Source organism: Lepidothrix coronata, unplaced genomic scaffold, assembly GCF_001604755.1.
Source record: "Lepidothrix coronata isolate B3197 unplaced genomic scaffold, Lepidothrix_coronata-1.0 Scaffold12, whole genome shotgun sequence".
In the NCBI taxonomy this organism is placed as follows: domain Eukaryota; kingdom Metazoa; phylum Chordata; class Aves; order Passeriformes; family Pipridae; genus Lepidothrix; species Lepidothrix coronata.
The window spans coordinates 3,429,590-3,455,591 of record NW_016690192.1 but is presented as its reverse complement, the minus strand read 5'-3'; the positions used below and the strand labels follow the sequence as shown (position 1 = coordinate 3,455,591).

At 46.2% G+C, this 26,002-nt stretch overlaps 2 protein-coding genes across 2 annotated transcripts in view; both read left to right on the top strand.

The window, feature by feature from the left end:
• The first annotated feature begins 8,731 nt into the window (after positions 1-8,731).
• DHCR24 (24-dehydrocholesterol reductase) lies at positions 8,732-18,954 on the top strand. The gene is made up of 9 exons (XM_017805621.1): positions 8,732-9,026; positions 10,274-10,429; positions 10,869-10,974; positions 11,250-11,368; positions 11,459-11,722; positions 12,467-12,610; positions 13,564-13,761; positions 14,520-14,698; positions 16,736-18,954. The coding sequence occupies exons 1-9, from the start codon at positions 8,796-8,798 to the stop codon at positions 16,887-16,889; spliced, it is 1,551 nt and encodes a 516-aa protein (XP_017661110.1). The 5' UTR covers positions 8,732-8,795; the 3' UTR covers positions 16,890-18,954.
• A 6,885-nt stretch (positions 18,955-25,839) lies between these two features.
• Positions 25,840-26,002, top strand: part of PARS2 (prolyl-tRNA synthetase 2, mitochondrial (putative)) — a 3,181-nt gene continuing 3,018 nt past the window's right edge. The window contains exon 1 of the mRNA XM_017805314.1: positions 25,840-25,903. The gene's annotated coding sequence lies outside the window, so the exon portion shown is untranslated. The remainder of the gene's footprint in view (positions 25,904-26,002) is intronic.

Here is a 26,002-nt window from a genome sequence, read left to right as displayed (position 1 = left end):
AAACAAATAATCCAGAGTCAGTCAACTCAAACCAAAATAAACCAAAAATTATCTATGTGGAAGCCAGACTGGGGGGCGAGGGAGAGACAAAAGGCTGGAAAAGGTAAGGATAAAAAGGAATACAGCCTAAAGGCCCAACAGCACTTAACTTAAAGTTAATAGCATTTAATAGCATTTAACTTAACAGCATTTAAACTTAACAGCACTCAAATTTACCAGCATTTAACTTAACCAATAATCAAAGTTTAACAACTTAGCAAAGAATTCATATAGAATTTACTCTACCACAACAGTAACTTACTTACAAATCTAAAGTACTTAAGAATCTAGGAGAGCAGCATTCCTAGTACATTTGAAACAGCATATGCACACTTGCATGCATACAGACATGAAGAGTCTGTACAAGGTACCTGCGAAAAATTCCCCTCAAATTCAGTGAAATGGATGCCGTCCACTTTGGATGCCATTGCATCTTCTCAGTGGGCAAAGGGTTGAGCCTCAAGAAGTGCAGGGTAAGGGCTCAGGCTCTGTCATTGTCATTTGGTGATCCGTGTATAGCGAAGTTGGGAATTTGCTGGCTCCGGGAGGCCCCACTCAGAAGGAGATGCTGGTCACAGCTGCTGAAGTCTAGGAGAGCTCAGAGGGTCTCACTTTGGACTGTTGTTTATAGGGTCACAAGACAGTTGGATTTTCCATCCTGGCTACAGTTCCAGTCGGTAAATATCTTTGAAAGTTTGATAACAAAAATATGATTCCACTTGGGTTGTTATTCAGGCAGGAAAAATAAGTTTCCAAGGCTGTTCATTAAAAAAAACAGGAGCTCCTTAGACAACACTGGTTCCAGGGAGCAGACAGTGTTTATGAGACACTCAAAAGGAGCTTGGCCCAGGTACAGTTTGTCAAGGCCTAGGTCTATTGAGCATTTCTCAGGTCATAGTGCAGCCTTGGTGGCAGGGGAAATGCACCACCACAAGGGAGAGAACCTTTTACTAGTCTGAGAGATATATAGTCGGAAAAAAAACCCAAACACACTTTCAGGCACAAAAGTCCTTCTGCAGGTCAGAGTATTTGGGGCAAGATCTGGTGTCTGAGGGTTATAGGTGGTGGAAAAGGTGCTGTGTGCTTACCCCAGCTTGGGACATAGGTGATGTTTAGCTTGCTTCTCTTTTCTTCTTGCTATTTGTCTCTGTTTCAAACACCAAATGTCACTCTCTCCCTTCTGGCAGCAGTGATGTTGCTCTGGCTGCACAACTGTGCCCAAAAGCTTGTCTGCTTTCTTCAAAGCTCATCTGCAACATCGTCTGCTGACCTAGTAGGAGCTGTTATTTCTGGCTGCACACCTTGCCTTTCTTTAACCTGGAGCATTTACATCTTCTTCCCTGAGTTTCTAGGTAACTGAAATTTGAAATTCTGCAAGAAATGACAGGAGGTGAGTTTGGGAAATAATGGGCAGCAGCTTCTCTGTAATGGCATTAAAAGTGTCAGAGTCAGGCTGTTGGACGATATCAGCACTCATGTCCAGTGCTGCAGCAACCTCAGTGGCTTGCACTCTGCTTAGCTCTGTAGTCTGAGGCTTTGAGGAGGCCCCACTCCTAATGTTCTCCTGATTTATGCCTGAAAGAAACAGCAGTAGCAGAAGATTACTCCTATGGAGATGTAGGACCTCTATCTCTTCCCTTGATTTGTCAGAGAAAAACAAACCCTGTACTGATTTAGGAGAAAGAAGAGGATGTAACAGGCATATACAAAGATGTATGTGAAGAAACAGAGAAACAGCTGGAAGACACTACCTTTTGACTGAAAAGAAAGGTCTCCATCTCCCATATGCAGATGCCTTACCATCAGCACCTCAGACTGAGACAGGACCTCACAGTATGTACCCATAAGTAGCATCCCTGAGATATAGACCTGCCATTCCTCATGGAGAACACAGGCTTCCCTACTCGACCTCCCTGGGAAGTCACCCAGGATCCAGAGAGCTAATCTTTCTCCACAAAATGCATCCTCTCTTTTGGCTACTCATCTTATTTGAAAAGGTGTAGTTTCACTTTCCTGACACTTCTCCTGTGCCAGAGAAGTGTCAACTCTCGTTGGCAGGCAACTCCTTGCCTCACAGAGGGATAAAACTCTCCTCCTCCATGATGCGCTGTGCCAATTCCAGTATGAGGGAGAGCTTATCCCAGCCCTATAATCTGCATTAGTCTGGATGTCAGCAGACACCTCAGTGCAATAAAAGTTCAGAGCTTATTACAGGCTCTTGGCTGATATCAGAGATAATGGTAATTAATAGCTCTGGGATGACAATGGTTTATTGCTGGCTGATATCTCAATGCTTTCCTTAAGCAATCTGTAAAAAAATGGGCCTTGCCAAAGATGGAGAGGGCAGGAGGAGACAGAAAGCAGTTGTGTCAGACTGCAGCTCAAATTCAAGGCTTGAGAAGTATACCTAGAGTTTAACATGAGCTGGAGACAGAATCTGTGCATTTACTCATTCTCAGATTTCAGAGTCACAGGGTTTCTGTGTGTGAGTATCAAAAGCCCACCGCTCCCCATCAGCACGGGGTTGCAGCCATCATAGTTTGGTGCTTGCTAGAGGTACAAGAAATTTGGGCGTTGATTGTGTCAGGAGGTAGTGAAATTGCTGTCTTATTTTACTAGGTATGGCTATAACCAAATCTGTCCAACTGGATTTTACAGGAATCTCTTGTATTAAAGGAAACTGAGCAATCACACCTTCATCATCTCCCTTGCAGATACCTTTGCCAGTCATTGATTTGCAGAGCTGAGAAGCAGATGATTTATCCAATCCTCAGTCGGAAATCGTGCTGTATCTGCATGGGATGACCCACACACAGGAGCACATCTTGTTGCTCTCTGCAGAAAGGGGCAGAAGCCTTTTCTCAAAGCTTCCAGCTCCCTTCTGTTCAGCTCCATACACGTGGGAGTTGCTTCCAAGGCACATCTGCTGTCAAAAGGAGCCGAGCAACTTGGAGGGAACAAGTACTGGCAATCAGCTTTTGACCTGATTTTATACTGAGTTTTCTAGCGAAAAAAGGACATTTGTAGTCTATCAGCATAGCACTGAATCATGTTAAATACGCCTCCATTTATCTTCAATAAGACCAATACAGTTCCTTATTATTGGAACAATGGTATATTTTTGTCATCCTTAATTATTAACTTATCTGGCTGCAATTTCTTCACTTATTAAAAGGATATTCTAGGTGACTTTAACAGCTATACAATTCTTATATAATCAACATCTTAAACTTTTTTTTTTTCCAGACATTCTTTTCCTTTTTTTGCTTTGCTTACAGCTTTCCTATTTTTCTTTGGCATAGGTAAGTAAACCCAAAGAGCCAGATCCTACAGTTACACTGATGTTTTTGGAGCATGGCCTGGAGTTTTATCAGTTTACACCATCTGGGAGTGGGCCCATGAAATTTTTAAAATGTTGAAATAAATGAAAGCAGACAGGTGATGGAGTGACAGCACCAGACGGAGAGAATGGCCACAGCCAAGGCAGCAAAAGTCTTAGCTTTATTTGGAGGAAAAAGGGCCCACAAGTACATCTGGTACCAGGAGGCTAAACACACTGGCAGATTTGCTGGGAGCTGAAAATGGGACAAAAATTTGGCCTGTACAGAAAAATAACTTGTAGTGTTTTCCTCCGGTGACATTGGCAAGCCTTCACTGTCATGTTAGCCCCAAATGCTTCCTGCATGTTCCCACAGCATTTGCCACTTCAGGCCAGAGGAGGCCAGAGACAAGTGATGGGAGAGGGTACCCTGCAGTTGCTCCCCACCAGCTGTGGTTCACAGTTGCCTTCACAACAAAGTGATGCTTCACCCTGAGCATCTTGGAGGCCGCTGGTACATTTGTCCACTGTATCATGAGTATGAAATAATCTATTTATTGCCTTCCACTGACTGTATCCACTTTGCTATGCCCAGCACAGCCAGCTTCCCCGGGATCTCACCAATGGAAGGAGATGGGGAGCGCCACTGGTTCTCCACCCACTGCCCCTCCTCACTCTCGGCCAGCCTCATGCCCAGAAGGGCTATCTATGAAGGCAACTGATGGTGGCCCATGAGCTCGCTGTCCCCCAGTCCTCATCCAGAGGAGTGTCGCCTCCCCCAGTGTGCAGTTTGAGTGGTGGAACCCCAAATTCTTCAGGAACCAGCTCTCCATGCCTGCTACCATGCCACAGCCATTTCATTTCTGCAGCAGAGGACACTGGCCCCGGTGACAACGAAGGGAGGGCTGAATTCCTTTCCCAGTCTGGCTCTCTGTTTTGACAAGTGATTCTTTTTATAAATCCCAGACAGGGTGTCTTTTCACAGGCAGTTGTAAAGCTGGATTTAATACATGTCACAGAGGATACACGAAAGCTCTCGTATGTTCTGCTGCACTGTTTTTTTCAGTGGCTCTGCAAACGTGCTGACCAGCAGCTGACCTTGCCTCCTGATGCAGAGCATGGCCACCAAAGGATGGGCCACACTCTGCCATCATTAGTATTCCAGATTTCACTTCACACCCTACATCTGCTTCCTCCCAAGATGACAATGGGTCCCACTAGCCATCTACAATAGCTCACTGACAGAGTGGGGCCATGCAACATGGCCAGTATGAGAGCACATAGGGCACAGCCCAGGCATCCTTGGTTCCTGCAGCACCAGTTATTCCTTTTCTTAATGAAGCCATTCCCAGTGCAAACAGGTTGACAAGAGGACAAGGCAAAGGCAAGGAAGAAAGAGCAAAGTCACCCTGAGGACTCAGTGTGCTGGGCAGGGTGGGCTAATCCACCTGGAGAGCCTTCCCCATCACAAATATTAAATAAGTCCTTCCACAGTAGGTCCACCTACACCTAAAACAGACTAATCATCCTAAAGATCCTTGTCTAAGCCTCCAGGTAGTGTTTCACTTTCCCTGAGAGCCATTTGGAAATTTCTAAAGTAACTAAAATCCCATTTTCCCTCTTTCATCGATTTTCCAAGGACCACCCCAGCTACAGCTGCTGCACCAAACCCTCTGCCCTCCTCCTCCTCAAGCCACCACACGTACCTTCTCCCTCACATGAAACATTTGTGGAACGTGAGAAGCAGGTCCTGGACAATGGATATCCTATTGATAAATACCTTTCAAAAACCACCATCCATAAGCCGGGCAATTAAGCAATATCAGATAAACACAGAAAGCCCTGCTCCAGCCTACATCCCCCGGCAGGCTTTTCTTTCAAGGCGACCGAAAATACTTAAGATTTCTCAGTAGAGGGAGCTTCTCACAAGCAGTTTGAGCACCACCTCTCTCCAACCCTCAGAAACGCTCCCGTTTGTGACAGCACCATCTCTGCACCAAACTAACGTGCAGGAAAACTGAAGGCAGGTGACTCCTCACCCCTACCAACAATCGGCTAGTTTCTTTATTGAATTAAGCAGGCTTGCAGCTTTCCCAAAATTCTTTACTAGTTTCATAACTATTCCTCTTAAACACCCGTTCTTTTGGTGCCCTGACACCACTGAGCAGCTCCGTGGCAGTCAGTACCAGGGCTATGAGAGCTTGCATGAAAAAGGCATTGAAAAGGCATTGCTTTTCAATGCCTTCCTTTGGTACCCCTAAATGCCTCTTGATATTTTTCTAATGGAGACAGAATTCTTCAGCCCACTTTTGTCTGCAGCTCAAATGCTCTCTGTGTTATTAAAATGTAGTGAGGCCAGCAGGATAAGGGCAGGATCAGAACTCCATGCCCAGTGCTGATGAAACCGCACCTCAAGTCCTGTGTTCAGTTCTGGGCCCCTCACAACAAGAAAGACATTGACGGGCTGGATAGTGTCCAGGGAAGGGCAACAGAGCTGGGAAAGGGGCTGGAGTCTGATGAGGAAGAGCTGAGAGAGCTGAGGGGGCTCAGTCTGAAGAAAAGGAGACCCAGGGGGAACCTTATCACTCTCTACAACTCCCTGAAAAGAGGTTGTAGCAAGGTGGGGGTCAGTCTCTTCTCCCAGGTAAATAGTGACAGAAGGAGAGGAAACAGCCTCAAGTTGTGCCAGGGGAGGTTTGGATTGGATATTAGGAAAAATTTATTTGTGGAAATAGTCATCAAACACTGGAACAGGTTGCTCAAGGCAGTGGTGGAACCACCATCCCTGGTGGAATTTAAAAGCCATGTAGGTGTGGCACTTGGGGACCTGATTTAGTGATGGCCTTGGCAGTGCTGAGGGAACAGTTGGACTTGATGATCTTAGAGGGCTTTTCTAACCTAAACAATTCCATGTCCCTTTTGTCTGTCTCCTTAGACAAACAGCTGCCTCTTTTGTCCAAAAGCTTTTGTGTGGTTATCACCAAGCCCTGCTGGGTAAGGAACAGAGCCCTGAGCAGGGCTGGCAGGGCTATCTGGGAGGAGCTCTCCCCAGATGGATGGGCTGCTCCAGCACAGTCAGTGAGAGGCCTCTGCTCTGCTCTCAGCACAAGGGTGTGTGGGGTGAACTCCACTGGAGAGCTGGTCCAGGCAGAAAAAAAAACTGATTTAGAAAAGATGTTTAATTCTGTAGTCATATCCGTTCTCCAACCTGTTTTACTGAGTGACAGCAGAAGCACTTGTACTGCACAGTGTGCCCAGAACAGCACGAGTGGGCGGATAGGATGGCAGCAGAGGGAGGGAGGGAGGGAGGAGAGGAAGGGAAAAGGACTGCTTTTTTAAGAAGCACTAACAGCTTAAACACACTTAAAATGATAATTTAATTGAAGAAACCAGGGATTTTAGTCTCACCAAGATACCGAGAGAACCTTAGCAAACCAGATTTGCAGATGTTGTTTTCCTAAGCCTACATAGATTGTTGGATGATGTGTTATTCACACCTAAAAGAACTAAAATTGACAAACAGAGGCATTTATAATATCTGTCCCCCCTTCCCTCATCCCCTTCTCATTCCTGTGCTTTCTATGCTTGACACTGCTAAGTACACAAGCCATTTGACCATAATCTGAATGGTGTTTCACCCCTCTGCTTTAAAGCAGTTTCACATCACATCCTACTCCCTTCTTTCTGCCTAGGGCCTTACAAAAACAAGAGCAAAACATGGCAAACATTATAAACACTTCTAATGGTTCTTCGTAAAAACAATTTCAAAACAGTATTTACACTGAAAGCATAAATATCCCCTTATGAATAAATGATGCTGTTATTCAATAAGCCCAGCACTTGATCACACTCAGATCAGGAATAATTATTTAGCTTGTTCTGAGAGGTTAAAATAACCTCTCCTAGGGTATAGGAACCTTCTTTTCCCTGAATAATTTCAGTCAGCAGACGAATTGGTAAATAAAAGTAGTTATCATCTCAGATGTAAGAAAAGCTAGTGGACAGACTAGGATCAAGTGCAACAAATATAAATTTGGCTGTAAATAAATTCAAGCTAGAAATTGAGAGACTGTTTCCAAATATGAGAGCTGTGAAGTTTCAGATCAGTCTTTCAATAAAAGCAGTGGGAGAAAACCAATAAAAGCAGCATGCCAAAACTTCCATCCCTGGAAGTGATGGAAGGAGGCCAGGTTGGATGGGGCCCTGAGCAATGTGGTCTAGTGGAAGGTGTCCCTGTCCACAACAGGGGGTTGGAACTAGATAACCTTTAAGGTTCTTCCAACCCAAACCGTTCTGTGAGTCTATGAAAACATAAACAGGGTTCAAAACAAAGCCTCTGAGCTGTCTGGAGGAGGCTATAAAGTGTGGCTGCCTGCCATAGCCACAGCTGAGCTCTGAACCCTGATGCACTGATCCCTTCCAGCCTGGAGCTCCCAGGTATTTCCTGTGGCAGCCAAAGGCCAAGGTGAGCATTTGTCCTGCTGACAAAGAGGAAGAGGCCCCATCTGACACGTTAATGTCCTACACCACCATGGTAGCATCCTTACAGAACACTTTGATTCTGTGTTCCTCTCTGAACCTAGTGGTGCTATGGCAAGGTCTCTGACATTCCCAGAGTTCCTGACAGCACTGGCTGTGCCAGCACCTCCTGGGGCGATCAGTGGACCTCTGCCACTCTCAAATAGCACACCTCTTGAGGGACAGAATGCATTTTAGCTTAAAACCAAAAGCTTTATCTCATAGACTTTATATATCTTCCCTCCCGCAGTTCCATCATGGAGAGGAATTTTCTGCTAGGGTTTTAGAGAGAAAGTCGCGTTTTGAAGGTGTGTACCTCCTTCTTCCCTCTATAAAGTGTACCCCACGGCACTTCCGACTTTGCGGGAGATGCCTGCACTGCGGGTTCTCTGGTACAACGCCAGAAGGAATGACACAAGTGAAGGATGTTGGAGGTGTTTTGCTCCAGACCCCCAATCAAAAGACATCAGGGCGAGCTCCGTGCCTGAGGGGCACTGGCCACCACAGCACCTCCACCACTGCTCTGCCAAGGGCCAGTCCTAACTCCGTAACCCTGACTGGGGGGTCCCCCCTGCCCTGTTCCCCCTCACCCCGTGTCCCAGGCCCGTTCCCCAGCCCTGCCCGGGGGTCCGACCCGGCTCCCCCGCTCCGTCCCCTGTCGGTGACTCCCCCGCCCCGGGGGGGCCCCGCCGGCCGGGGCGATGAGGAGCGCGGGGCCGGCCGCGCGCAGCCAATCGGCTCCCGCAGCGCCTGGTCCGATCTCCGCGGAGCTCTCGGATTGGCCGCTGCCCTCCCCTCGCCTCACTCCCGGGCCAATGGCGCGGGGGGGGCGTGGCGCGGGCGGCGAGCGCGCGAGCGGCGGGCGCGGCATGGCGGGGTCCCCGCGGCCGTGAGGGAGCGCGGGCGGGCGGCGGGCGCCATGTCGGCGCTGTGGTCGGTGGGCGCGGGGCTCCTGCTGCTGCTGCTCTGGGTGCGCCACCGCGGACTGGAGGCCGTGCTGGTGCACCACCGCTGGGTCTTCGTCTGCCTCTTCCTCCTGCCGCTCTCCATCCTCTTCGATATCTACTACCAGCTGCGCGCATGGGCCGTCTGGCGCCTCCACAGCGCCCCGCGGCAGCACGCCCAGCGCGTCCGGCACATCCAGGCGCAGGTGAGACTCGCCCGGACCCCAGGACCCCCGCCCCGGGCTGGGGGATGGCTCTGAGCGGGGAGAACCTGTCTCTGTCCCACCCCCTGCCAGCCCGTGCCCACCCTGCTGCTCCTTCCCCCCCATCCCGCACCCGGGGCAAAGTCCAGCCGGAGCGGGAAAAAACAAAGGAATAAACGCCAGCGGGTGTTTCAGCCCCTGTGGGTGTTTTGTCCCGCTCTGAAACTCTTCTGGAACTTCCCCCCTGCGGCTCCTGGCGCTGCGGCATCCTCAGGGACGTGCCGTGAGCCGCGCTGGACGCTCACCTGGCTCAGGGACACACGTGTGTGGAACGTGGGAACAGCAGCCTGGGAATGGCAGGCTCAATACTGTGTTTTAATACCATTTAACATCCTGCTTCTCGGCACTGCCAGTTCCAGGAGATGGTTGAGGGGGAAATGAAACTTTTCCTCCACCCAGAAATGCAGATGTCTGTAATGTTTCTGTGCTCTCTAGTATTGATGGTAATTCTGTCAACGTCTTCTGTTTTATTCCTTGCCTCTCACGTTCGTCGCAGATATTAATGTGCACAGAGTTATTCTCTGAGGGTTTGGGGTTGTTTGGTTTTTTTTTACCATCTGTAGCAGCAGTTGAGCTTTGAAGAAAACACTACAATTGATGTTTGTTCTCCAGCTGTTAACCACTGTGGCTTTGCAGAATTCCTGGATCATATGTATGGCTTACACATTTTCCTTCTCAACTTTTCATGGTGTCCTAGAAGGTTTTGAATTGGAAGGGACCTTAAAAACCACCTCATTCCAACCCCCCTGCCAGGGGCAGGGACACCTTTCTCTAGACCAAATTGCCCAAGGTTGCTTCCTCCAGACCAGGTTTTCTCTCTTTGCCCATTTAGTTGCAGGCTCAGGCTACTTTTTGTGTGTTTTGGAGTAGAACTAAGATTATGACAGTGATAATACTTCCCTTAGAGTACAGGTTTTTCTGTGGGTTTTTTAAACTGTGTTAGTTTCTTGCTAGTTTTCTGAATCCCTACCCAAAAAACCCCAAAGGTACAGGATATTAGAAAGGCTTCCTTTAGATAGCTAGACCACTCTGGTGGTACTTTATTTAGAAGTTCGGAGGTCTGAGTTCCAAAGCATCCCTACTCTAACATGGAGATATCCAGGATTTGTTACTTGATGTAGAGGAGTAACAGTATTTATGAACATCTTTTCACAGCGAGAGAAGAATGTTTCAGTTGTTACTTCTTGCAGGTTCGGGAATGGAAAAACGAAGGCAGCAAGAGATACATGTGCACAGGCCGGCCAGGCTGGCTGACTGTGTCACTTCGTGTTGGCAAGTATAAGAAGACCCATAAGAACATCATGATCAACTTAATGGATGTCCTGGAAGTGGACAGTGAAAGACAGGTAACAAATTCCATCACAAAGCTTTTATAATAGTAAAGTTTACAGCTTTCTTTACAATATCTGTAGCTGAAAAGGTTAGATTCCATACAGAGGAAAGGATTGCTGTAGCAGCAGACCCACCAAATTTTAGGGTTTACAATGTGTGCTTGGATCATTTTGTCAAAAAAACCCCCAGCATATGGAATTGCTTGGCTTTTATGTGCTGAAGTCTAAAAGACCAGATTGATTTATGGTTTTGGGCACTGAGCAACAAGATGTTGAGGCAGAGGAGGAATCACTAAACAGTTTCAACTATTTTTAGTAGCGCTCTCAGGAAAGTGAGTCTCTGAGTTCTGACAACAGATGGAAGTGTATCCAGTTAGCCATATTTTGTCTCCATTAATGCTAAACACTTAATTTATGTTTGTTGGGGGAACTGGGTTTTTTTGTTGCTTTTTAGATTGTTCGTGTGGAACCTTTGGTGTCCATGGGCCAGCTGACTGCACACCTGAATCCCATGGGCTGGACTATTCCTGTGGTACCAGAGCTGGATGATCTCACAGTAGGTAAGGGTCGTTGTGATGACAAGAGACTCATTGATTTTGCTGCACTTTCATTAGTTTTTTTATGCAGTAACATTGCATTATTTTAAAGGTTCTATAAATACTCTGCTGAACCTTATGTTCCTTGTGGTAAATATGCTATAAACACTGCCTTTTTTTTACTTTTTCAAATAATCTTAAAAGTCATGCCCAGAGCTTAGAAGTCAGGTTTTGCTCTCATAAACCACCTTCATTTTGGAGTGTGTTTCATTTGGTTTGTTATGTGCTCTCTTGATAAGGTGGCCTGATCATGGGAACTGGCATTGAGTCATCATCCCATATCTATGGACTTTTTCAACACACCTGTGTGGCCTATGAACTTGTTCTTGCTGATGGAAGCCTTGTGAGATGTTCACCAGTAAGACAAAATGTTACTTTGCTATCATTTACAATGTCGTTGACAGTTATCAGTGTGGATATATGATTTAGTATGACATACTTTTTGCAGACTGAAAACTCAGACCTATTTTATGCAGTGCCTTGGTCTTGTGGTACTTTGGGTTTCCTGGTTGCAGCAGAAATAAAAATGATTCCTGCCAAGAAATATGTCAAAATACATTATGAGCCCGTGAGAGGACTGCAGAAGATTTGTGAGAAGTTCACTGAAGAGTCTAAGAAAAAGGAGAATAGTTTTGTGGAAGGACTTCTGTATTCTTTGGATGAAGCGGTTATCATGACAGGAGTCTTGACTGATGAAGCTGAGCAAAGCAAGGTAACTAAAGGGAAGTTATTCACAAAGAAAAAAAATACTCCCAAAGTCTAATGAAACTGTACTAGATGCCAGTATAAAACTATTATAAAATTGGAACAATCTCTTAACATGGGATTAAAAGTTAGATCTGTCCGTCAGAATATTTTAAATTACTGTTCTTTGCTACTGTGACAGAGTCTGTTCTCTAAATCTCTTCAACTGATGAGAAATGACCCACTGATTTCATTATTCTAGCAAATAATTCAGTCTACAGATTCTTCATTTCAGTACCTGAGGGGGAAGAGAAGGATCTTTTCTCCTACACTGAACAATGCTGCTTTGAACTGCAGTTATTCAGAGTAACTCTCTTCCCAGCAAGCTTTGAATTCTGTTAATATTGGTCAAACACATCAGGGATAAGTACAGGAGGGACATGCTAACTGTTCATGCAACCCTCCACCTGGATGTTTCTCCTTTGCCATGTGAGACTTTGGGTTGATGGTGGATTTAGAGACTGGTATTTTAGGAATCCAGTTCTGTCACATTCATGGTCTCTTAAATAACTTGTAAGTGGCAAGCCTTAGCAAGCCTCACTTAAATTAAGTGTTAATGCAAGAAAGGTAAGAAGGAGCCATGCAGGTGGAGAAATGAAGGTTCTGTCACAGAGAGTATAACATAGATTCCTCACAGTAAAGGAATTTGGGGACATACTCCATGTTGGCTAGGAAGGTGTAACTTATCTAATGAATGAATGTTTTCTTGCAGATAAACAGAATTGGCAACTACTACAAGCCATGGTTCTTTAAGCATGTGGAGAAGTATTTGAAAGCTGACAGGACTGGAATAGAATACATTCCTTCCAGACATTATTATCACAGACATACACGCAGTATCTTCTGGGAGCTCCAAGTAAGACCAGTTCCAAAATTAAGATACATATGCAGGAGGGTACTCTGCTCTTTCCCAGTGTAGGTACAATGTATCTTCTTCCCCTTGGCAACAACTTGTGTCTTTCATGGCAGAAAAACCCAGTGAAACTTAGGGCAAATTTACAAGTTCACATTTGAGTAAAACAAACCCAAGGGCACTTCTTTTACATAAGGCATTGTACCATAAACTCCTGATTTCTGATTTAGTGCTTTTCTGAATTTACACCTTAAGTACATATTTCAGCATGAAGCTTTTATACCTGCTCAGTGATTTTCAAATTCAGATGATGGAAAAAACATTAATGTGAAATTATGGCTGAAAATTTGCCCTGCCTAAGCTCAGAGCAGTAATTATGCAGTAAGGTCATTACTTTGAATTTCGTAAATATTTTGTTGCGATGTGCAGTTATGCAAAACTTTATTTGACATTCTTAAGTATTCCTGTTGTTACATTTTGAATCTCTGGAGTGAGATACCAGATCTTTTCACCTCCTGGAGAAGTTAGATAGGAGTTGGCTGTGCAGGAAGTAATACAAATTTTACAGATTTAAAATGCTTTTAAGAACTGATCTTGTATGTGTTTATTCTTGCAAGAGTTCTGTAAGTTTAGCTTCTTGTGCACTCCTCCCTTGGCGGTTGTAAGATAATAGCCTGTTGTTCTCTGAATTTCGTTCTCTGAAAGTGTTTGAGGCTGGGTGTCTTGTGATTTGTAGCACTGAAAATTAGTGGTAACTAGAGGAGGCTTTAGGGCAGGGCTCTGTAGCCAAGTTCAATCTCTTATTTCCTCATATTTGTATTATAGTAACTTAGCAAAAGTATCAGCAGTTAAATTTATTGAAAATCTGGCTTAATATTGTTCTGAGGATTCTGAAGTGTTCTTTTAGTTCACTTACACATTCTTCTGTCAAACTCTTTTTTTTTCCCTCTTTAAAGGATATCATTCCATTTGGCAATAACCCCATCTTCCGTTACCTGTTTGGCTGGATGGTTCCTCCAAAAATCTCCTTGTTAAAACTCACCCAAGGAGAAACCATTCGAAAGCTGTACGAGCAGCACCACGTTGTACAGGACATGTTGGTGCCAATGAAGAGCCTTGAAAAATCCATCCAGACCTTCCACATTGACCTTAATGTAAGAACACGTGTTTTTAGGATGCAGTGAATCTTGGAATGTTTGTGATAAGAACTGTGACTGTTGATCTTCAGACATAATATTCTGTTTGTGTGAAAGGTCATTATTGTGTCCTGGGGAGTACTGTGCTTTGTGAGTCCGTGATTCAAGGCTGCAGCAGAAATGCACACAGCTTTCCAAAACAATTTTTAAAAAAATTATTAAAAAAAAAGATTCAAACTTTAGTAGAAGCCAACACTTCTAAAAGATTTTATCACTTAGTAAAAGTTGAAATGATTTTCCTTTCATCTAAAATGATTGGTGCTCTCACTAAGCACCAACTGTGGAGATTCATTTCCCTTTCTTGCTTTTATTTCTGAATTTATTTCAGTTAGTGTAGAAGTACAAACTTGGCAATTTCAATTTTAGACTAACCTGGAAAAGAAACTCTTTGTTCTCTTTTTTACTCAGAATGTTTATTCAGTTGTTGCTTTGGGATCAGGGATGGTTTATTTGTTTGGTTTGTTTCCTTTTCATTTCAAATATTTAAAGGGGAGGAGATGTAATTCTAGGACACTCAGTCTGTTTGTGTTACAGTCATTAGAAAGTGCAGCTAAGAACAACACCAGGACAACTGGAAAGGAAGAGCTGAAAGGAAGAGTTTCAATCCCAGATTGGGAAGAAGTCTTCTTAACTCTTTATTTTGTCACATTTGTTAACAAGCTTAAAGGATTGTTTTGTTACAAAATAAGTGATACAGTGTTTTCCTACCTCTGCAGGTGTACCCTCTTTGGTTATGTCCTTTCATATTGCCCAACAATCCTGGTATGGTCCACCCCAAAGGAGATGAAGCCGAACTCTATGTGGATATAGGAGCTTATGGAGAGCCCAAAAGGAAACAATTTGAAGCCAGGGCTTCAATGAGGCAAATGGAAAAGTTTGTAAGAAGTGTGCATGGGTAAGGAGACAACTCCTCAGAGCAGTAATAATGCCTATAACTCACTCCCATGTCATTTAATCACAGTTATTTAATCCCACAGAACTTTAATATTGCAATAATTTAGCAACTACAATAATTGAAAACTAATTTAAATTTCTAATTTTGATGGTATGATTTTTGAATATGGTTTCACTTTATAGTTTGATTGCAAATCCAACCAACCAAATGGGCACTCTGGCTGAAGTTCTTGCAGTGTATTTGTGAGGTGGATGGCTTTGGGTGACCTTTCACTTCCAGGCTGCTCTGGGAGTGGAGTCTGCTGTAACAAAACACCTCCTTGGAATACATCCCTCAGGAATCCTGCAGGCTGTTAAAAGTTTGGACAGCTTTCCTGCCTGCCCTTGGGACTGTTCTTCCTGCAGTCCTTGCTGAGGCTCTGCCCTGTCCTTGTGCCAGGGTGTCCTTGCCCAAGGATCTCGGCCTTGGCTCTCCCTGCAGTCCCTGTGTGGTGGTGGGAGCCTTTCCTCCCACAAAACTTGTACTCCAGAGCTTCCTTTTCCCTGCCTCAGTTCTTATTACAACAGGACCACAGTAGGCGTGAGGCATGTGCCCACCATCTGTCACGGACTCATGCCAGCCTAATTTGCTGTAGTGGTGTCAGTGGAGAAGCAGCCACAGGCTGGTTTCTCAGGAACAAAAAGCAACTACACGGTATTTTTACACCATCAGTATAATTTATCCACATTTCTATTTTGACCTACTTCTCAGTCTAACAGTGATCATGTCCCATGTGGCTGAGCAACAATGGTGAGGCTGCTTCAAGATGATCTGGGGACTGTAAATGACTTTGAGCGGCAAAAAGGGATCTGCCAGAGAACAAAGAAACCCAAAGTTAATTTTAAGCTTTTTATTTTTATTAACTTGAAATTGAGCTTTTAATTTAAAGACCTTTACTAAAAAATTTTGTCTGTTTTCTACCTGCCACTGGGAAATAAGCAATGGATAAATGCCTAATCTTATAGTTGTGTAATTGCACACAACGATAGAGCTTTTATGTAAGTTTGTGTTTTGCTGCTGTACTCTGATGCTAGCTGCAGTTTAGAAAGCACAGGATGAAAGTGAGGAAGAGTCCACAACTAAATAAGGATTTAATTTGTAAATGGACCTTTGTTACACTGTGCTTCATTTACACTATGAATTCAGTTTCTCGGCCTGGTCTGATTTGGTGGTGTTTTCCCTTCCAAGTTCTATTCTCAGTACTCAGTCCTAAGAAACTAAAAAGTCAAAGGATGTATTGCTATATCTGCCTTGAATGGATTTCATAACACAGCTGATACCACACACCATGACTATATCTCCGTGGATCATAAGAAAACATGCAGAATACACCTTTGTGTTTTTTTAAGCTGAAATTAAAATCTGTTGAATGGAAGAAAATCTGTCTTTCAAGAGCAGTTAAAAAGTATTTGTCAGGGAGAATGTAGGTTATGTATGGTTTTCGATGCAAGGAGCCAGACTCTGGGTTTGGCTGAACTTTAGAAGTTCTCTCCAGACTTGTGTTTCTGTGAATACAAGTTGATAGAATACAGGTTGTCAGAGGAGTTGGCTTCACATGGTTAGGATGGCTAAACATGACCCACCTTTTATACACTTTTTTTTAATCCTTGTAGTAGCAAAACATATGAAAGTATCAATACATTGATGACTAAAGAGCTATATTTTAAAAGCAATAATTAATTACTTTCTTTTCCCATCTTGCCCTTCACCAAAGTGACTGTAGCAGTATACTGCTGTTTTCACCTTTATGTATTATTTCCTCTTGGAAAAGAGATCATGGTAATGTTAAATCCACAAAATATTGTTGGCTGAGCATCCCAACATAATCCATGAGAGCAATTGTACTTGCTTGTTTTTAAAAAGCACTTTTGATGGGTTTTGTTGTTGAATATTTGCTATTCATATCTTGCCCTGAATTTTTTATTTAATATTCTGTATCAAATCTTGTGGCACAATTAATGTTGAATCACTGTCCCTTTTTTTTCCCCTGCTCTCCAGTTTCCAGATGCTGTATGCAGATTGCTATATGACCCGTGAGGAGTTCTGGGATATGTTTGATGGTTCGTTGTACCACAAGCTGAGGGAGCAGATGAATTGCAAGGATGCCTTTCCAGAAGTGTATGACAAAATCTGCAAATCTGCAAGGCACTGAGCCTGGCTTAGCTAAACAAGCAATCAGGGAAAGAGGAATTTACCTATAGCTAGTCAGTATATCCTTTTAAAAAAAAAGCTTTATTGCTCTCCAAATAAGCTCATTCTTGTTGATGTTTAAAGGTATGAATTCCTGCTTTATACATTTATGTTTAGTATTTCTTCGTATGTTTTAAAATCAGTTTTCCAAACTCAGAGTGATTGTTTTGAAGAAATCTGAAGTGCTAGCCTTTGTATCTAATGTAGTGACATAGGTGAATTCACCTATTTCCAAGCAGAAGAAAAATAATGGGAATGGATGAAGATACTGGAGTTACACCAGCTGTGTACCATAGCTCTATTTAACATTACTTTTGAAAATGGGAGGGGAGGGCTGAGAAATAGGTGCCAAAGCATTGTGTAATTAATCCTGTTGTTAAAAACATTTGCCTTCAGTCAGTATCCTGCAGAGCAGCTCCGCAGTGGCTCCATCCTCCTCCAGCTGGCTGCCCAGCACTGGTGGTGGTGGTGCTGCACTACCTGGGGTGTCCTGCACGGCAGCTGAGCTCCCTGGCAGTGGCTTCTGTTTCAAAACTGAGCACTGAGGTGTGAAGAAGATGCTTTTTACTTGTGCCTATCAGATTTGTACTGATTTTGATTATGAAGTGCGAATGGATGTGTAGGTTTTAGGTATTTCGTAGTTGGCCAACAGTGCATTGGTTTTTTTGCCCCAAAGTATCAATGTTCTGGCTTTGTAGACCACTGAAAAGAATTGCTGCTATTTCATATAGCCAAATTTTAATTTCCTTGTGGGTTGGTTTATTTGGATTTTTTTGTTTGATTGGTTTGGTTTTTTGGGGGTTTTTTGGTTGTGGCTTAATTTTAGTGCCTTAAAAGTACTCAGTTGGAGGAAGATGTGGGTTATTTCAGACGGTTCTGTCCTGGCCCAATAGGAAAAGGAAGTCAAGGCTGCGTTTATACGAGGTTTATTAAAGCAAGTGGCTGTGGATAAGAACTCTTGATGTGAATCTTGATACACACAGGCTTTGGTTCTGACTCGAGTGACAGTTTTGCTTTTCATTTTAGTTGGGTTAGGTTGATAGGCTTTGTAAAAGGACTGTTTCAGTCACCTGGAGAGGAAATCAACAGCAAGTGCTGTTAGTTCCCTCTTCTGCTGCTCACAGGTGAAAATGGCACAGTCATGGACTTGATACAATTGAGTGTAGAAGTGTGGAAATGTTTTGACCCTGTAGCTAGAAACAGGGTTCCAAACCAAGCCTGTGTCTTGTCCAAGCAGTACTGAAAATTGTTACTTGAAACCTTACTGAGCTCGAGGGAAAAGAAAGTCCCTCTCTTGAGGCTTTTGTAGGGGTAACACGGAGAACTTCCTGAACAGTTACCAGTGGGAGGTGTAATTTTATTATGCGTGCTAAACCAATGATTTTATTTATTGATAGATGGATGTTTATGGTCCAGATGAAACCAATGATAAAGCGGTAGCAGGAATAAGTTTGGGCTGTAACTCAGTGATGCATATCATGTGCAAGTAAAGTACCCCCCAAAATCCTGTGCAGTGGAATGGTGGCCGGGACAGCGTTCCATGGGGAGACACAGCCAGTGCAGAGTGTCTGCAGTGCTGCCCGAGCCATGGAGCTGTGTCAGTGATCCAGGAGTGTCTGCCACGCCATTCCAGGCTGCACCAGGGACACACAGGAAGGCAAGTGTTGATTCTCAGGGTGTGACCTGCCTTCCTGCCCCTGGGGCAAAGCTACGACTTAGCCCAGTGCTTGTATGATAGTCTGCACAGAGCAAGAGTGGTTTGGTTAGCTTTGAAAGGGCAATGTTAAAACAGCTAGAGGATATGCAAATACTTCTACTTAGGCTGTGTTTCACTTATGTACTGATGATCTTTAGGTATGCACTGTGTTTGTTTTTTCACTTCTTAATTTATTGGCAAACTTTGTATGCCGTGATTGAGTACTGCAACTGTATCAGTCACACACATGCACACACATAATTGCTGTTGCTCTTGATTTTTGGTTGTACTGGCTGTTGGAAATAAAGCTCTGGCCAGCGTACTGTTCAAAGTGGTGTCTTTTAATGAGTGTTACATGCTTTTCAACAGCTGTTTATCATTTCTCCCGTGCTTATTGTGTCGTTACACATGGTCAGCAATTACTGAGGAAAGCTGCTCTCTGGGTGAGAGACCCGAGGCACTGGGAGATGGGTGGGAAATGAGGACCCTGGTGCTACAAACTGCTTTGAAGGAATGTCTTTGAAGTCTGTGAGCCTTCACTTATCTCTGCCCCAAGACACACCTGCACCAAACAAACACCCCATAGCCGAGGCTTAACGCTTCAGTTACGCCCAGCTAGCTCCACAGCCTCATGATGCCAGTTATCCTGACTTTTCCCTCCCCCTCGCCTCATTCTGTCCCTGCGATGTTTTGTCCAAGGAGGACAGGCCCCCATTTTGCATTTAGGTGCTACCTATTGACATGGATAGTTACTTCATTCATCTCACTTCACGCTAACAAATCTAATCCCTGTTTTGAAAGAGCAGCCATGGAAGGGAGGATGAAGATTCAGTGTGCTCTTCAGCCTGAGGAGTTTCAGACCCACCTCTTCTGTTTCCCTGATAAATGCCTTTGTGGCAGCTCTGTAGGCTCAGTGGGAGGTGTTCCTGCCCCTCCCCTGGTCATAGCTGGTACACCTTCTCCCAGTGTTCTCTTCACAGAGAGAAGCTTCCAGGCTGTCTCCTGAAATCCAGGCTGCCAAGTGGCTCAGCCCTGCTGAAACCGCAGTTCAGGTGCCAAAGCCCTTCGTTGCTTTACTCACATTCTGTGTTGTCCGTGGCTTACAGCTGCATTTCACAATACTCCTTTGTTGCCCCAGCAGTGTTTCTGTACCCTCCCTCACCCACATCACTGCTCAGGCATTTCCCTTCAGACCTCCTTTGCTTGCCTCTGGAACAATAGTCAGGATTTCCTTAAATCACTGCAATTTTACCTGTGTTCCATTATCTCCCCCCACCAAATGATAATTGCAGATTAATTAGCATACTTAATCAGCCACAACTAACACGTAATTACACCTAAATTTAATTATTCCGGTCTGGTCTAAACACTTGTACAAGACTTGATAAAGCTGGTTCTCTGAGAGATCCAGCATACTCCTAGTACATTTTTATGGCCTGCCTTTGTTACTACTGACAGCTCTGCTCATCTCATTTTCTCCATTGCCTCCAGGTTTTAATTCCCTGCTCTGCTTTGCTGTAGTTGCACTTTTTCAGATCCAGTTCTCCATGGAGTTGCATTGGTGGACCTGGACCTACTCAGGTGTGGTAACACCACCCACAACAGGTATGTGCAACTCCTTTAAGTAATAGTAGTGTTTGAGAGGACATGTTTAACCCTGATTGACCTGTCATGTGGCAGCAGACGTTCCATGGGAGGATGTGCAGCATCTGGCATCATCATCTCAATTATGTCACTGCTATAAAGTCCAAGGTGTAAATAACTACGTGAACATAAAAGTTAGACTGCTGATTGCCTAAAGAAAAATTTCATTAGCACAGAACAAGACATGAGTTGTTTCCCATCTCTCAACTTGCATGCCAGCATGCTGTAAGTATTTTCATCTACCCCACCTCATCTGCTGGCATCTCTGCCATTTATTCACTGATTGGGGCTTTCCAGCACCATCTTCTGTTTGGAAAACAGTGATTTCTTCAGAGGTATCTGAACAACATGGAGCAGAAATCAAATCACTCCAGCTGTTCTTAGCAACGGGCTTGAGCCACTCACTGTGGAAAGAGGACGTGATTCAGTGGGCTGAAATTATTGGCTGGATTAATCTCATTAGTCGTAAACAGTATGGAGGTGAACAGAGCTCTTAAAAGCCTGGGTATTCCCTTAAAAAGCACAGCTGTAATGTGAAAAGCGATTTGGGAGCTGGTGCTATTTGATCAGGGAGATGTGTTTGAATTGCAGATGCCACTTACTGTTCAGATTGGGTTTTTATTCCTATGGGAATTTGCAGATTAACAAAGCTGGGCAGTACTGAAAGCTGATTTCATCATGCCCTTTCCATCATGGGACAGGTAACTTCTGGCTGCCCCACTCAAAGCTGCCAAGGTATATTTTGCCAAGACCGATTTCTGCCTACCTGCTGGAGATGCAGACAGCCCTTGCAGAGCTGTCGACCCATTCTGCCACCACAGCAGTTCACTAATCCTGCCCACAAGCAAAGGTGAGGGCGCAGGGCTGTCCCGAGGTCTCTCATTAGCCTAATTCCCAGCTGCTGCACAGGATTTTCACGCTGGTGGTTTCAAACCCTCTGCAGTCAGAGAGCCTTGTTACCTTCCTTCCTCAGACAGGGAAACCAAGGCACAGCCTGAGAGGGTGATTTTTGTTCAGGGCCATTGAGCAGTCCAGTACTGGCACTGGGAATGAGTCCTGACAGCCTGATTATCCATCCACCTTCCAGTTCCTTCCCAAGGTACCTCCTCTAACTGAGTGGAAACTACCTGCCTACACCTCCACTGCAGGAAAATTGCATTTCACAAGTACAGCCACCACCTCAGCATCTGTGAAGTGCCTTGAGAGCTGGTTGTTCTTTAACTGTCCCACTACCCTTGTGGGGTGGGGAAGCACCAAGGTCTGCTCATTTTCCTGGGAGGGGAGAGGTGTGGCAATGCCAACCTCCCTGTCCACAGAGGGAACCTGCAGTGGGGGTGCCGAGTCTTTCTCAGTCCTAATCCAGTGCTTCAATTACACAGTTGTCCCATCTGTCACCAGTTGCAGTGTCATTGCCCCCTGTCCTTTAAGTCACGGTGTTCAGAGGACAGGGAATTCTCTGTGTCATGCATCCTGTCTGCCTGTCAGCCCTACCCCAGGGAAGGTGTGGTACAATTCCAGCAGTCTCTCTCTCTTGCCCTTGCTCCTGGCCCTGCCCAGGTCCTCTTAGCCACTGTCTGGTGAGCTGGGGGCTCCTGGCAGCTCTCAGTTCCCACTGAGGTTCCCCCAGGTTGGGAAATCCCCCATGCACCACCCCAAAGTGTTTTCCTGACAATTGTGCCAGCACCAGAGCCACTCACCTTGGCGACTGATACAACAACATGTGCCACATCTTGACCAAACCAAGCCTGTACTGTTGGGGAGGGAGGAGAGGACACAGTAACCAGTCATAGCCCAGCCAATCCCCTCCACCAGCAGTTCTGGCCACAGTGGGCCATAAAGAGTCGATTATCTCTGTGGGCTTGAGCACATTCACCAGTCACCTACTACCAGCTGCAGTGAAGGGCGGCCATGTCACAACCTCCCCACTCAAATGTGATCCCCACCAATTACGAAGGTGTTTTCATCCTTGACCTCTTTCAAGTTGCCTGTTCCTCACTCCTCTGGATAAAGGAGAAAATCCACGTGGCTTCCCGCTGCTCCTCCCTAGCCAAGGTGGACTATTTCAGACTAAAGCTTTCCCTGTCAGCTTTGAGCCCTTTAGGCTTTGTTCTGGTTCTCCATGGGGAAGCTGCCAAGATGAATACAGCTCCAGGAATGGGTACTAAGGCAAGGGCTCCTACCTGAACAGGCTCTGCAATGTGCTGCTGATGCTGCTAGAGAAAAAACTGGCTTTCAAGCAGCAGAATGTGACTTTTGAGGATACAAGGAGCTCCTGGCACCTAAAAGGACTCAAATTCAGCTGCTCTCATCCATGAAGTGCATCTGCTTGCTTGCAGCTGAAGCAGAACAAAACTAATGGGAAGGGCTGTCCAAGCATCCCTTGAAAAGGGCAAAGGCCTGAGGATGCAGGCAGAGGTAACGTGGTCATTGCTGAGCTCCTGCCAAGCTTCCCTGCCTAAGGGCAGCCTGTGCTCTGCAATGGGTGCTCAGCACTGGGTGCTCAGTGTGAGCAGCCCTCCTCCCAGGCTTCCACCCCAGGGTGCTCCCAGATTGAGCTGGGTGTCCCAGACCATCATGTGCAAAAGGTCTCTGTGCAAGACGCTGCTTCCCAGCAGGCACAGACAGTCTGGGAGATGAGGGGAGCTACATCGCTAAGTTCAGCTCTCCCCACACGTGCAGCCCATGTCCCTGACTGCCCATGTCCCCAGGACTGCCTGCAGCCACACCCTGGCAGCTCTAATCCCCAAGGACTGCGGGAATGGTGGCAGCCCTTGCCATGGCAGCCATCACTGTGGCACCCAGCACCGTGGTTCCTCAGGAAATGTCCCTTCCTATGTGGAGACAGGGCTGGAAAACAGCAGGGTCAAGGCAGGGATCCTGGTTGTAATGGAAACCGTTGTCTGCTCAGGGGGAGCTGTCTGAAAGCACCCAAAGGTTACCTTGGATAGCTGCCAGGATGCAGAGGTTGTGCAGTAATTTTGTATCCCCCAGTACCTTCACCAGGGGCAAATAAAAGACAGGACCTTTAACCACCACTCCAGTGGGCATAAAAACCTTGTCCTGCAGTTGTGCAATTACAGTAACACCACTGGAGGGAGTGACATTAGTGAGCCAGGTGTGTGAGCCAGCGCAGGGCTCACAGACCCTACAGGTTGTGTAAGAGCACATCCAGGGCCAGATGGGATGTGCCACCTCTCTGTGCCAACCCAAAGCCCAGACTGCAAATCCTCTGCAGGATGCAGAGAGGTTCAGCCACTGAATGACTTGGCCTCTTGCCTTCCCTGACTTCTCCTCCCTAGACCTGACCTGGTGCTCCCTGAGGATGCTACTGGAAAGGGAAGGGGTTTTTCCACCACTCAGTGGGGTTCCAGGACTGTGGCTTCTCTCACACAGACCCCCTCGATCGCTTTGGCGAGGATCTGTGCCAGGGACTGATCTCAGGCAGCTTCCATTGCCTGCTCAGTCTTTCCTTCATCTTCCCCCCATCCTCAGCAATTTTCCTCCCGGAAATCCCCCAGGGCAAAGAGGGGAGGCTCCAGACAGACATGTGCATGGTACACCCCCCTTAGGCCACTGTTGTTTGGCCCCAGTGGCATAAATCAGCCCTGGCAGAGCAGCGGGTGAGCAGTTTGGTGAAAGGCTGCAGGGGCAGCAGTACGTTTATTAGGTTCCCCCAGCACAGCTGGAAAAAATAAGGATCACAGAGAGGCTTTCAGGCACATAACCCCCAAGCTGAGCCCTGCATTCAGTCCTGTCTGCTGATTTAATAACAGATCAGCTTTCCCCACAGACCACATCTCCTGAATAGCCTTAAACCCTCCTGGTTAAAATGCTGCCCCAGCGAATCAATCCAAGATGGTTTTGTCCCTTTGATCAGCACAGCAGGCAATAAGTCACTGATGAAAATGTGTTTCACCTCTCTGGCTCCAACAGGCAATAGAAATGGAGACAACCCTCCCATCCTGAACTGCCTAGTGAAAATCTTCCAATGCCTGGGCAAGCAGGAGGTGGCCAAAGGGATATGCAATGTAGCACTGGAGGTCCTGTGGAACACACAGCTCAGCTGGCAGTTGCAGGTAAGTCCTGACTGAGACCAGCACAGTGTGCTGGGTGTCCAGAGGCGTGAGCAGATCCTGCAGGGATCCATCCTGTTCCTCCAGCCTCCCAGGCAGCCACAATGCTTCTTCCAGACAGCGTTTGCATTGCCTGTCTAATTGTGGTGGGAAACACGTAGGAAGAAGTAATTGCCTGACAAAACCAGTGAAGGCTGTTCTGGGAGGGAAGTTGCTACCTGGCAGCCAGGAAACCTGGGCCAGATCCCAGCTCTGGCACTGAGCTGCTGAGGGACTTCCACAGGTCCCTCCAGGCACACAAGATGCTGAGTCACCTCACAGAACTGGCTCAACTCTTTAATGACTTTAATTCTCCTAAATCATGCAAGAGCATCATAAACGTGCCCACTTCCAGCCCCCTATAAACAGGAGTGCACATGAGGATTTCCCATCATAGAAGTATCATGAAGATTTCTTCAAATCACATCTTTAAATAAAATAAGGATTCATTCTTACTTTTCTGTACTTAAAACAGGATAATTTAACTCCTGTGAAATCTCTTCCTCTAGTGGAGTACTTTATTATGTGCTTACAGCTGCTCTCAGAGGTGTTTAACTCCCCCTGAGCTGAGGGAGGAGGCTGAAAAGTGCAGTGTGGAGGTCACCGGGTGCCAGGCAATGTCTGTCTGCCAGACTGGACAGCAGAAAGCTGAAATGAGATAAGAAAAAGGCTTTTGATTCTCAGCCCTCCTTCGGGCACACTCCAAGTGGTTGTCTCTAAACACACTGGGACATGCTGCCCCGAAGACTGAGCCTGGAAGGGGGAGCAGATGGGCTTGTTGCTTTCAAGGATCCATTTTGTCCTGCCCTGCCTGTATTTGTTATTTTTCACTATTGCATGAGAGTGGTTGCTGTGTAACAACTCTTCCCGGTGGATGGAACTCCTGGATCAAGCCATGGAGTTTGACGTGGGTGATGCCATTCCCAAACTACAGCTCTTCAGGGACAAAGGGCTCACAACCCAGAAAACACTCGCCATTGAGTGCTGCAGGTGGGCCATCCAAGTGGGCAATGTGGCTCCGTGAGTTAGGAAAGATGAGAAATTCCCAGCCGGCACCTGCAGCTGGAGCTGAGGTCGGTCTTCCACAACCATACTCTGGAGGTGAGCAAGCCCTCCAGAGCCTTCACCTCCGGGAGAGGATAGAGCTGGTGAAGATGCTGCTTGAGATGATGGAGGTCGATTCTCCCGAGGGCAGGATGGACGAGCGGCCCCTATCCCTCTCAGCCAGCAATGGCTGTCTCTCCCATGAGCCGTCAGGATCTTCTCAGTTTCCCAAGCCCTTGTTAATTAAGACGGGTTTAATTAGGAATCCCGGAGGTGCCAGCCCGTCGCCGTCCCGCCCCACCGCCCGCCGCTGCAGCCGCGCCTCCCGGCCGGCAGGGGGCGCCCGCGCCCCGCCGACGGAACCATAGAGTGCGGGGCGCCCCGCCCACGTCCGGGGGCGCGTGAGTATCCCCCGGGCGCGTGAGAGGGAGGGGCTCCCATTGGCTGCGCCGGCGGGGCCGGGCGCGCGCGCCCGCGGGAGTAAGTGCGCGCGCGTGCACGTGCGAGTGTGTGAGAACACGGGTCGGTGTGAGAACACGGGTCGGTGTGAGAACACGGGTCGGTGTGAGAACACGGGTC

Bases quoted from the DNA above. Each gene is read 5' to 3' on its own strand.
- DHCR24 (XM_017805621.1), top strand. From the start codon at position 8,796: ATGTCGGCGCTGTGGTCGGTGGGCGCGGGGCTCCTGCTGCTGCTGCTC. The intron at 11,369-11,458 runs GTAAGACAAAAT...TACTTTTTGCAG, and splicing joins GCCTTGTGAGATGTTCACCA to ACTGAAAACTCAGACCTATT. The intron at 12,611-13,563 runs GTAAGACCAGTT...CCCTCTTTAAAG, and splicing joins GTATCTTCTGGGAGCTCCAA to GATATCATTCCATTTGGCAA.